At 36.8% G+C, this 13,829-nt stretch overlaps 1 protein-coding gene across 1 annotated transcript in view; it reads left to right on the forward strand.

Moving 5' to 3' along the window:
• The first annotated feature begins 12,496 nt into the window (after positions 1-12,496).
• WNK3 (WNK lysine deficient protein kinase 3) overlaps positions 12,497-13,829 on the forward strand; it is an 85,199-nt gene continuing 83,866 nt past the window's right edge. The window contains 1 exon segment of the mRNA XM_054713822.1: positions 12,497-13,121. Coding sequence (XP_054569797.1) covers positions 12,594-13,121 — 528 coding nt within the window. The 5' untranslated portion in view covers positions 12,497-12,593.

Here is a 13,829-nt window from a genome sequence, read left to right on the forward strand (position 1 = left end):
GGTTGGTTACTTCCCACCCTCGCCCCCTCTGAGATTCCACACTCTCTGTTCCATGTTTCCATGTCTACGGATACATTCCATTTATCAGTTTATTTTGTTACTTAGAATCCACATGATGAGTGAGATCATGTGATACTTGTCTTTCTCTGACTGACTTATTTCACTTAGCATGATACTCTCCAGGTCCCTTCATGCTGTCTCAAAGGGTAAGACATTCTTCTTTTTTAATGCTTCATAGTATTCCGTTGTGTAAATGTACTACAGCTTTTTTGTTCACTCATCTGCTGATGGGCACTTGGGCTGTTTCCAGATCTTAGCTATGGTGAATTGTGCTGCTATGAACATAGGGGTGCATATATCCTTTCTGATCGGTGTTTCTGGTTTCTTAGGATATATTCCTAGAAGTTGGCCACCACATTTTAAAGGGTTAGGCAGAGTAAGGTGTTAATTAAGGATTTGAAGGAAGGTGATTGAGAAATAGAAATTGTTTAATTTTGATGATGAAAGAATATAGAGATGATTTCAATCCCCTTTCTAATTTGGATACAGACATTTTTTCATATAAAATGGGCATCTTTAGTTGAAGAAATGACCTTGCCAAATCAAAGCTGGAGGATGGAAGTGAGGAAGAAGATAGTTTTAGTGTTATAAACTCCCAAGGACTGTGATGGGGTTGTGCAGTATATGTACCTATGAAATTCAGGGTTGTGTACTGTGTGTGCATCTGGCTCCAAGTGATGCATGGCCTCCTGTTAGGAGTAGTTAAGATTGGACTTCGGAATCAAATGCCTGGGTTGAATTCCGGTCCTGGTTTTTACAAGCTGTGTAATCTCAGGCAAGTTAACTTAATTTTTTGAGCTTAGTTTCCTCGTTTGTAAAATGAGAATAAAAATATTTACCTCAAGATTCTTGTGATTATTATATGAGAAAATGCTTACAGTGCTGGGTACAAAGCATTCAATACATTTTAACTGATGGCATTCATTTGAATATATTTGTACATAATTATTAGTTTTGTCTTTCCTTTAGTTATTGTAAGAAATTATAATATCCGTAACTGGTTCTTTTGTACAGGTTGTTGATGGACAGTTCTGCTTTAAAGGGTTAAAGATAATATAGAAGTAGATTAAAACCGTAAGATTCCCCTTTACCCAACATCCTGCCCTCCTAGCGGGTAACTGTTAAGAGTTGACTGTGAACTTGTACAGTCTTTTTTTCTCTGTATTTACATATATATGTCAGTATGTATATGCTCACTTCATTTTTTTTAATGGATACACAGTATTTCATACTACCTGCTTTTTTAACCACTAGGATCAGTTTAGAGCATATCCTGTCAGTCATTTTTATATGTATGTACACATATATGAGTACATATAGAAATATAAAGTTTGGGGGGGATTTTTACATAAATATATATAGATGTAATGTATACATAGTACTACAACTTGCTTTTATCAGTACATGTATGTAGATTTTTATATATTAGTATATATCCATCTCATTTTTTAAACAGATGCATATTATTACATAGTACAGATATACCACTGTTCATTTCACTATTCTCTTAAAGATGGATATTTAAGGTGTTTTTCTTTAATTCTTTATTGTTGAAAGTATTACATATGTCTCCTTATTTAAGGTTTTTTTCAGGGTTTTTTTTTCTGTTTCAAATAATGCTTCATTTAAAAAAATCCATGTACATATATATTTGTACATATATAGGAATATTTCTCATATACTAAGAAGTGGAATTGCTGGGTGACAAGTTTGCGCTAGATACTTGGAATTGGAATTGCCATATGAAAAGGCTATTCCAGTTTACCTGCTAACAGTGCAGGATTTCTCACATACTTCTCAAAACATATTAGCATATTTTATTATTCTGCTCATCTGATGGACAAGAATGACATTGAATTTTTTGAATTTACATCTCTCTGCTTACTAATTAGTTTGAGCCATCCTTCTACCATACATCTATTGTCGTTTGTATTTCTTCTTCCTGATTTTTTTAGTTCTTTATATATTCTGGATATTAATGCTTTGCTATACCTGTGGCAAATGCTGGCTCCCAGTCTGTTGCTTATCTTTTAACCTTGTTCATGGTCAAATGGCAAAATGTGTTAGCTTTTTCGTTAATGATCTCTGCATTTTGTCTTTTTAAGAGGCCTTTCTTCAGGTTAGAAATATATTGTCATATTTTCTTTAATAGTTGTAGTTTTGCTGTTTATGTTTAGCTCTTTAATCTACCTGGAATTTATTTTTGTGACTGAGTTTTAAGTAGGGCTTTGTCCCCCTTTCCCCCCAAAAGTGGGTAGCCAGTTATTCTGATACCATTAGAAATGCCATCTTTATCATGGACTACATCCCAATATATTATGTGTCTGTTTTTGTACTGATTCTTTTTTTTTTTAATTAAAAAAAATTAAATATTTTTTATTGATTTCAGAGAGGAAGAGAGAGGGAGAGAGACATCGAAACATCAATGATAAGAGAGAATCATTGATCGGTTGCCTCCTGCACACCCTCCCCTACTGGGAACCAAACCTGTAACCTGGGCATGTGCCCTTGACCGGAATCGAACCCGGGACCCTTTAGTCCACAGGCTGATGCTCTGTCCACTGAGCCAAACCAGCGAGGGCTGATTCTTTTGTTTTATTCTTCATTGGAGGATATGGTCATTGACCCTAGAGAGAAGGGAAGGAGTTGGGGTGGGGGGAGAGAGAAACATAGATGTAAGAGACAACATCAATTGGTTGCCTTCCGAATGTACCCTGACTGAGGATCAAACCCACAACCTTTTGGTGTATGGGACAACGCTCCAACCAACTGAGCCACAGGGTCAGGACTCTGTACTGATTTTTCTACTCTATTAGTCCATTTGTCTGTTTCTGTACTGAAACTACACTTTAATTTACCAGGTGTACCGGTTAATAATGCAGATTTTGTAATCAAAGAAAACACGGTAATTTCCAGAGAAACATCAAAAGTGCTTTATTCAAAGTAATGACCATCACTAGCTACACATTTCCCCCATCTTTCAGGTAATTTGTGGATATCGTCCCAATAGAATAGAACTTTTCTTGTTTTGAGGCAAACCATTCAGAGACACGATTTTCCACTTCTTCGTATGTTTTGAAGTGCTGCTCAGACAGTGCGTGTGCCACCGATCGGAACACATGGTGATCTGAAGGAGCAAGGTCTGGTGAATACGGCGGGTGGGTTAATACTTCCCAGGCAAGATCTTTTAAGGTGTCTTTAACTGGTTTTGAAGTGTGTGATGGTGCGTTATCATGAAGCAAAATTACTTTGCCGTGTCTTCTGGCCCATTCTGGTCGTTTTACGATCAAAGTGTGGTTCAGATTGATTGTCTGTTGTCAGTAGCGATCAGTATTAATGGTTTCACCTGGTTTTAGAAGCTCATCATACACCACACCTTCCTGATCCCACCAAACGCAGAGCATTGTCTTCTTTCCGAAGCGATTTGGCCTTGCAGTCGATGTTGATGGTTGACCTGGATCAACCCATGATTTTGTGCATTTGGGATTCTCAAAAAAAAAATCCACTTTTTATCGCCAGTCACAATTCCATGCAAAAAAGACTTTCTTTCGTGCCGTTGAAGCAACATTTTACTGATGACTTTTCGGTTTTCCATTTGTCTTTCGTTCAATTGATGTGGCACCCATTTTCCTTCCTTTAAAATCTTTCCCATTGCTTGTAAATGATCGGAAATTGTTTGCTGAGCAACGTTTAATCTTTCTGCAAGTTAGTTTTGAGTTTGACATGCATCTTCATCCAATAATGCTTGTAATTGTTGGTCTTCAAACTTTTTCGGTTGACCTGGACGTTCTTTGTCTTTCACATCGAAATCATCACTTTTAAAGCATTTAAACCAGCGTTCACAAGTCTCTTGAGATGGAGCATGTTCACCATAAGCTTCCTGAAGTATTCAGCAGCACTTTTCCTCAAAATAAAGTAATGAATTAAAACTTCCCGCAAATGCTCTTTTTTTGGCACAAAATTCAACATTTTTAAGCGCAAAAATATCTCTGATGTTAACACCTTCAGCAAATTTGACATATGAAGTTTTGAAGCTTGCTGTCAATACAACAAAATAGCATACATATCAAATCGCATATATATCAACGTATGTGTAACTCCATCTATTGAAAAAAAATCTGCATTATTAACCGGTACACCTGGTACTATAGCTGTATGTAGTATCTGGTAAGACAAGTTCTCATTGTTTTCTTTTTCAATATTTTCTTAGATTTCCTTGTATTCTTTTAGAATCCGCTTTTCAATTTTGGACAAAAAATATCTTTGAGATTTTGATTGGGTTTGCATTGAATTTGGAATCATCTGGCGGGGGATATGAAGATGCTGATATTGAATCTTTTGACAAAAGGAAAAGGGTTTTTCATGTACTTCAGTAAAATTGTACAGCTTTCTTTATATGTGTTGCATACTTCTTCTTGAGTTTATTCCCAGATGAATATTTTATAGCTTTGCGGCTCTTATGAACAGGATAGTTTTTTCAAAAAAAATATATCTTTTGCCCTAGCTGGTTTTGCTCAGTGGATAGAGTGCCGGCCTGTGGACTGAAGAGTCCCGGGTTCAATTCCCGTCAAGGGCACATGCCTGGTTGCTGGCTCGATCCCCAGTAGGGGGCGTGCAGGAGGTAGCCAATCAGTGATTCTCTCTCATCATTGATGTTTCTATCTATCTCTCCCTCTCCCTTCATCTCTGAAAGCAATAAAAATATATTTTAAAAAATAAATAAATATCTTTTAAAAAATCAACTGACTTGCCTTCCTTCCAGGGTACCCAGCTCTTTCTGCCCCACTTGTGGGGTTGCCTACCCCCCTGCTCTAGCCCTCACCTTAGGATAGTTGTCTTTTAAATTCCATTTTGTAATTGATTATTGCTGATGTCTAGCAAAGCTGTTGTTTGTTGATTTTGTCTTTGGTTTTTCTGCTGAGCTCCGCTGTTTAGTTCTTATTATAGTTTTGTAGTTATTTTGCTTGGATTTTCTAGATAGATAATCATGTAGTCTGCACGTTTTGAGTTTTGCCTCTGACTTTCCGATATTTGTAGGTCTTTTATTTCCTTAAGTGATAGCAGTGATAATAGGAATTCCTGACTTTAATTATTGTTTATGTGAAAGATGTTTAAGCTCACTCATAAGATAAATGCTAATTGAAACCATACAGAGATTCCTTTATTAAATCTATCAGCGTTAAAAATCAAAACATTTGATAACACCCTTGTTATTGTGAAGGATGTGGGGTAAAAGATACTCTCACACATTGCAGGTGGGAGTTTAAATTGGTACAATGCCTGTGGAAGGCAGTTTGGCAGCATTATATAAAGATACACTTGTATTATGTGTATTCTTCTGGATATATTAGTATGTTTCTATACAAGTTAAATATACAAATTTATTTTGATCCAACAATCCCATTTCAGGGAATTTATGTACACACATAGGCAAAATGAAATACGCAATGTTATCTAGCATAGCAAATAACTGAATACATACTATATAGTTAGTAAAAATAAGAGTGAGGAACATCTATGTATGGACAGGGAACGACATAAAATATTGTGACTATAGCCTGGGTAGCTCAGTTGATTAAAGCATCATCCCCATATGCCAAGGTTGCATGTTCCATCCCTTGTCAGGGCACACACAAAAATCAACCAATGAAGGCATAAATAAGTGGAATAACAAATCTTTCTCCCTTTCTCTCTCAAATAAATCAATAAAAATACTGTGACTATAAAAAATTTAATACATACTATGCTACTTTTTGTGTAGAAAGGGGAGAGAGAGAACATGTATTTATATTCACTTATTTTTTCCTAAAGAAACTCTGGAGGGCTATAAGAATTGAGTAAGTGGTTACATGTTGGAGTGATGGGAATTAAATGGCAAACAGGGTTGGGAGTGTCCATATATAACTCCCTCTTTCTTTGATTTTTGGATCTTCTATATATTTAAGCTTTTTTCCTTTTTTTATTGATTTCAGAGGGGAAGGGAGAGAAAGAGAGGGCGAGGGAAACATCAGTGTGAAACATCGATTGTTTGCCTCCCACACGCACCCTGACTGGGGATAGCACTTGCGACCTGGGTATGTGCCCTGACTGGGAATTGAACCATGACCTCCTGGTTCATAGGTGAATGCTCAGTCACTGAGCCACACCGGCTGGGCTCAGGCCTGATTTTTGTAGACTATTTCACCGAGCTGTATTTCTGCATTGCTGAATGTAGAAGAGATATTATTGTGGTCACTGAAGTATATACCCCAGTAGCAATGCAACTGCAAAGCTTTAAAAGAATGCATTATATACTTTTTGGCCTTATTAAAAATAAATGTAATCTGAAAATAATTTACAATTTTGAGTATTGTTGAATAGTGCTTTAATATTGGGCTGCCACTAGGGGTTATTAAGAGATAGAGAATAAAAACTTCCATTTATTGATTATTATATTATGCCAGGCACTATGCTAAATAGTTGATATGTATTTCTGTATCAGTCCTGTGAGATTTCACAAATGAAATCAAGGATGAATGAGGGTAAGTAATTTGCCTCAGATCTACTCTGAGAAGTGAGAGGCAGAACCAATATTTGATTCCAGGTTTCTCGCACCCCAAAACCTGTGTTCTGAAACTGTTTTATGTTCAAGAAAGCTAGTGGATCCACAATGAAAAGGCCCCAGATATACTATGCGTAGTGAAGTTCTTGGCCTAGTTAAATTTTTTTCTTATTCACTGTTTACCCTAAGGCTACCAGCTATTACATTTTATTGTTGTCAGTGGTTTCCCTTCAGAACAGCAATTCTCAACCCAGGAGGCCAGGTTGAAGATAAGGAGAGTGGACAGAAGGGGGGTAGGTAGAGTGTGTGGTTTTAAAAAGGCATATTTGATATTATGATTTTAGTAAAAATATTTTAGAATCGTAAACAGGGACATCATATTTTATTGAGATGTAATTTACATACCATAAAATTCACCAATATAAATGTCAATGATTTTTTAGCAAATTTATAGAGTTGTATATTCTTGATTACAATCTAATTTTAGAACATTTCCATCACCCCAGAAGATCCCCTGATCCCCTGTACTGGTTTGCTGTCAGTGCTATTCCTGTGCCCCAGCCCCAGCCCCAGCCCACAACTAATCTATTTTCTGTTTCTAGATTGGCATATTCTAAACATTTCATATAAATGGAACTATACAGTGTATGGTCTTTTCCTCTGGCTTCTTTCAATTAGCATAATGTTTTCAAGGTTCATCTTTGTAGCAGGTATTGATACCTCATTCCCTTTTATTGTGTGAATACTGTTCTATTGCATGGATATAACACATTTTGTTTAGCCATCAATTGGTAGGCATTTGGATCATTTCCACTTTTTGGCTATTGTGAATAGAGCTGCTGTGAACACTTGTGTACAAGTTTTTGTGTGGACATGTGTTTTCATTTCACTTGGGTAGATGGTATCATATAGTAACTCTATGTTGACTTGTTGAATAGCTGCCAGATTATGTTCCAAAGCAGCTGCAGCGTTTTACATTCCCACCAGCAATGCATGAGGGGTCCATTTTCTCTACATCCTTACCAACAGCTTGTTGCTGTTCATCTTTTTTATTGTAGCCAACCTCGTGGGTATGAAGTAGTATTTCATTTCAGTTTTTGATTTGCATTTACCTAGTGAGTAATTATGTGGAACATTTTTTTCATGTGTCTATTGGCCATTTGTATATCTTCTTTAGAAAATGTCTATTCAGATCTTCAACCCATTGGATTATTTATCTTTTCATTATTGACTTGTAAGAATATTTTGTATGTTCTGAATATTTTGTATGTTCTGAATACTAGTCTGTTATCAGATAAATGATTTGCACATATTTTCTCCAAGGTTTTTGTGTTTCACTTTCTTGGTGGCATCTTTTATTTTTTTAATATGTCTTTATTGATTACAGAGAGAGCAAGGGAGAGGGAGAGAGAGAGAGAAACATCAAAGATGAGGGAGAATCATTGATTGGCTGCCTTCTGCACGTCCCCTACTGGGGATTGAGCCCACAACCTGGGCATGTGCCCTGACTGGGAATCGAACCCAGCAACCTCCTGGTGCATGGGACAATGCTCAACCAACTAAGTCATACCAGTTGGGCTCTTGTCACTTTTAACTTAATGTATTTTGGGGCTTTGTTGTTAGATGTATATAATTTTACTAGAGGCCAGGTGCACGAAATTCGTGCATGGGGGGGCGGGGGTGTCCCTCAGCCCAGCCTGCACCCTCTCCAATCTGGGACCCCTCGAGGGATGTCCGACTGTCCGTTTAGGTCCGATCCTACCCCTAACTGCCCTCCCCTGCAGGCTTGATTGTCCCCAACTGCCCTCCCTTGCAGGCCTGGTCCCTCCCAACTGCCCTCCCCTGCTGGCCATCTTGTGGCGGCCATCTTGTGTCCACATGGGGGCAGCCATCTTTGTGTTGGAGTGATGGTCAATTTGCATATTACTCTTTTATTAGATTGGATTGTTCTAATGAATTAATCTTTTCATACTTATAAAATATCCCTCTTTGTCTCTATAACATTTTTCATCTTAAGGTTTTTTTAAAAGACTGAGGGAACACTCCTTTCCGCATCCCTCTTATTTTCTGCTTCTTATCCTATAGTTTGGAAAACCAGGTGACCAAACATGTTAAAATTATACTAGAGCAGGACTACTTGCCCCTCTATTTTTATGTTAGGGTTTCGAGTAAGATTTCACTTTTTAAAAAGAATTTCTGCAGTTACTTAAATTATCTTATTTTACCTATTTTTGTCTTTTTAGAAGTCCTTTTGGCTTATGGATCTCTGTTCTTGAGGTTTCTGGATAATTGACCTTTAGTTAAGTGAAGTGAGTAATATTTTTAAGAATATCTCACCTAAAATGTTAACATTTGGGAAATTTGAGTGAAGGGTATATTGGATTCTTTGTATACTTTTTTCCAAGTCCAAATTGTGTCAAAATAAGTTAAAGAAAAAAATCTGCACCTAAGTGAGGTGTTATTAGTTACCTTTTCTTACTTACAGGTAATACTAGTCTTATTCATTGACTTTTGAAATACATTGATTTGGCAATGTAACCTCATAAAGCGGTTCATGAGTCCTTAGGTTGCAGTCATGCACCATTTAACAATAGGGATAGGTTCTGAGAAATACATTGTTAGGTAATTTCATCTATGTGAACATCATAGAGTATACTTACACAAGCCTAAATGGTATAGCCTACTAGACATGTAGGCTGTATGGTGTATGTGGTCCGTCTTTGACCAAAATGTCATGGTGTGATACATGACTGTAATTCTTACCTCTGGTGTTGACACAGATATATCCTAGTAGTGTCATGTGATAGGCAAGTTTCTGAGAATTATCATAGATTCTTCCTTTCCTCTCAAAACCATATTCACTCAGGCAATAAACCTCGAATTTAGAACTTCCTTTAATGTATCTTGAATCTATCCCTCTTGCCAATATTTTCATTCACACATCAGCATCTCTTTCCTGGTTTATTGCAGTAGATTTCTAACTGGTCTTCTTATTTTGTATCTGCTCTCTGTCTTCATCTGCCTGCTTGTAAAGTATGCGGTAAACTATTCACGGTACCATTCGCGCACTTAATCCATGCTGTCTCATGACTTTGCTTGTAATCTTCCTTCTGCTTAGATCAGGTAATTTTCTTTCTTGGAGACTCAGTTCCAGCATCTTTTCCAGTAAACCTTCCTTAGAGTGTCGACTTCATTCTTTTGCATATAGATATCCAGTTGTCCCAACACTGTTTGTTGAAAAGAGGGTTCTTTCCCCATTGAAATGTCTTGGCACCCTTATTGAAAATCCACCATAAATATGTGGGTTTATTTCTGGGTTCTCTGTTTCATTCCATTTATTTTTACATCTATCCTTATGCCAGTACCATGCTATCTTAATACTGTAGCTTTGTGGTAGGTTTTAAAATTTGGAAGGATGAGTCCTCCAACTTTGTTCTATTTTCAAGATTGTTTTGCCTTTGGCTATTCTGGTCCCTCAAAGTTTTATGAGTTTTAGGATCAATTTGTTAATTTCTGCAAACAAACTAGGTGGATATTGATAGGATTTATGTTTAATATGTAGAACAATTTAGGGTATTTCTCCCCATTTTGTTTTAGTTAAGGATTGTTATTCTCAGGTTTTTAAATTTGATATTTCAGCGTATTTTTTGATTGTGACAAAAAGTGCCTTCTAAGGTGCATAACATAATAATAGACAGAACTTAACTTTGTGATGCATGTTTGTGGTGAGAAGAGAAGAATTTTTTTATTGGTAGTTCGACTATTCATTTAAAAAACTTTTTCCTTAGGCGATCATATACTTTACAAAGTGGTCCCTGAAATATTTTGCTGTACACCTGAAACTAATGCAAAATAATATTGAATGTAAACTATAATTTAAAAATAAAATTAAAAAAAATAACTTTTTCTTTATATGTTCCACATATTTCCACTTGTTCTTTGTGGAAAACTATAAAAAATACAGAAAAGCAGAAAGTCCATAATTATATTATTCAGAATTAATATCATGTATGTATGTATATATGAAGGCTTATTATATACATTTCATTTAACCATATAATATATAGATGTTTTTTAATCTCATTAAAAGCTAGTGGTTTTTTGCCGAAGCCGGTTTGGCTCAGTGGATAGAGCGTCGGCCTGCGGACTGAGGGGTCCCAGGTTCGATTCCGGTCGGGGGCATGTGCCTTGGTTGCGGGCACATCCCCAGTGGGGGGTGTGCAGGAGGCAGCTGATCGATGTTTCTCTCTCATCGATGTTTCTAGCTCTCTATCCCTCTCTCTTCCTCTCTGTAAAGAATCAATAAAATATATTTTAAAAAAAAGCTAGTGGTTTTTTAAAAATACTGTATCCATCTCATTTTGAGATATTTAATTAAATCCCTATTAGGCTTATGTTTAGTTACAGTTTTTTCCAAATTATAAGTGCTGTAATGAATGTCTTTATAATTAAATCTTTGCTCAAATTGACTATTTTCTTTTTTAAAAAATATATTTTATTGATTTCTTACAGAGAGGAAGGGAGAGAGATAGTTAGAAACATCGATGAGAGAGAAACATTAACCAGCTGCCTCCTGCACGCCCCCTACCGGGGATGTGCCCGCAACCAAGGTACGTGCCCTTGACCGGAATCGAACCTGGGACTTTTCAGTCCGCAGGCCGACGCTCTATCCACTGAGCCAAACCGGTTTCGGCAAATTGACTATTTTCTAAGGCAAGTTCCTATAAGTAGAATTGCTGGTTCAAGAGAATGTATATTTTAAAGTGTTTCTTAAAAGATTTAGTATAGTGTTTTAATTTTTTCGTATTGTATGTTAATATTTTACAGTAGTTTCTGCTAAAATCGGAGGCAAGCTCATAAACAAGTATTTGTGTACCTCAAAACTACAATTGGATGTTCATAGCAGCATTATTCATAGTATTCAAAAGGTGGGAACAACCCAATCCATTGACCAGATGAATGGATAAACAAAATGTGGTATACAGTATACATACAATGTAATATTGTTCAACCTTAAAAAGGAATGAAATTCTGATAACATGCTACAACATCAGTGAACTTTGCAAACATTTTGTTGAGTGAAATAAACCGGACACAAAAGGACAAATACTATATGATTCCACTTAGATGTAGTACCTAGAATAAACAAATTCATAGAGACAGAAAGTAGGATAGGGACTACTAGAGACTGGAGAGATGAAGAGTTATTGTTTAATGGATACAGTATTTCCGTTTTGTATGAAGTGATCCAGGATGGAGAGTTCTAGAAATAGATCATGGTGATGATTGCACAACATTGTGGCTATACTTAAAGCCACCGAAGTGTATGGTTAAAATAGTAAATTTGATATTAAATATATTTTACCACAATAAAAAAAGACTACCATCAGATTCCAGAATTTTATTTATTTTTAATAAACCTTTATTGTTCAGATTATTACAATTGTTCCTCCTCCCCCCCCCCCAATATGGATTCCAGAATTTTAGATGAAAAACAATTACTGAGAAGAAATGTGCTTGTATATTATTGTGTGTTACCTTTTACCTTGTAGCTAAGTGAACTCAGGTTTAGATACTTGTTTTCAATATGATGGATTGATAGATGGGACTGAGAACTAGGTTCCTAACCAACATTCATTCAATACGAGGACTTACTGAGCTATGTGCCAAGTAGCCTGCTAGGCACTGAAGGTTACAGTGGTAAACAAGATAAGACATCGTCCCTGGAGTCTGCTGGTTGCTAAGCTTGGACAGAAAAAAAGAACAAACTTCTTATTAAGAAAAAGTGGATTAAACCATCAGGTGACTTGTTTTCTCCTTAATGATTTCCTTTGTGAGGTAATTTTAAAATATCCTTTTTTTTTCCCCCTTTCAGGTTACTATGGAAACATGACCACATAAAAAGGAAGTCCATTCTGATCATTCTGATACCTGAGATGTAACTGGACTGAAGGGTAGAACAGGGAAATTTTTAGTGCCAACCTTAATTACCATGGCTACTGATTCAGGGGAGCCAGCTAGCACAGAAGATTCGGAGAAACCTGATGGAGTTTCACTGGAAAACAGAGTTCATCAGATGGCAGCCACTCTGACCGTGGAAACTAGACTGAAGGAAAAAGGCAGCGCCATCTCTGCTGGCGGGGAAACTGTGGAAAGGAAGCGATTCTTCCGAAAGAGTGTTGATGACAAAGTTGTTGATTCTTCCTCCAAAGATGGCGAGAGATCGAAGACGGCAACAGATATGCCAGGAGGAGAAAAGCTTCCTGCAAATGTGCTAACAAGTGAAAAAGAAGCCAAATTCTCACAAGGTTCAAAGGCAACTTCCGAATCCTCCAAAGATTGTCTCAAGGAGAAGAATGAAAAGGAAATGGAAGAAGAGGCGGAGATGAAGGCTGTAGCTACTTCTCCTAGTGGCCGGTTCCTGAAATTCGACATAGAGCTGGGAAGAGGAGCCTTTAAAACAGTGTATAAAGGACTGGACACAGAAACATGGGTTGAGGTTGCTTGGTGTGAGCTGCAGGTCGGTATATAATCTTCCTGGTTTTAATAAATTCCATCTTTAGTGGACCTCGTCTTCTGAGTGATCCAGGATTAAAACGCATCTGAGATTAAAATAAAATTAAGCGCTTGTCCCCCCACCTCCGGGAAATTATGCCCCTTTCCTAGCTCCTCTTAGGACCTCATGCCAACTTTTTTTTTTTTGTCCTGTTGCTTCACCCTCTGGTTTAAGAGGGAGAAACTCTATGGTGTCTTTCCGTGGGAAAATGCTCTTAATTTATTAACGTTGGGAAATTCCTGAAACTCTTAACGTCTCCTTTTTAAAACTTTTTACTAAATTTGTGCCTGAAGACGTGATATAATAAGTGCTTGAGACTGCGATATGTTAGTCATATATTCTGTGATATCTCCCTTTTCTCTTAACACATTTCTGGGGGTTCATGTACTGTTTTTTTAGAACAGGAAATGCTTTTCTTGATTCTTTGAGGACTTCTGTTAGTATAAACTCCCACATGCCTTTGTGTTTACCTTGAAGAGGATCTCTGGAAGAAATAATCAGCAGAATTTACTGAGGTTAGTCAAATGTAATGTGCTTAGAAAGGAGAAATGAAAGCAACAGGACAGTAGTTGAAATCAACTAGATATTTGGTTCCATAATAAATGTTTATGTGGACTTCTAACTAATGAATGACTACATAGGGGGTCAAGCATCATAGAAGGAGTTATAATA

This window comes from Eptesicus fuscus, chromosome 1, assembly GCF_027574615.1.
Source record: "Eptesicus fuscus isolate TK198812 chromosome 1, DD_ASM_mEF_20220401, whole genome shotgun sequence".
Lineage (NCBI taxonomy): Eukaryota > Metazoa > Chordata > Mammalia > Chiroptera > Vespertilionidae > Eptesicus > Eptesicus fuscus.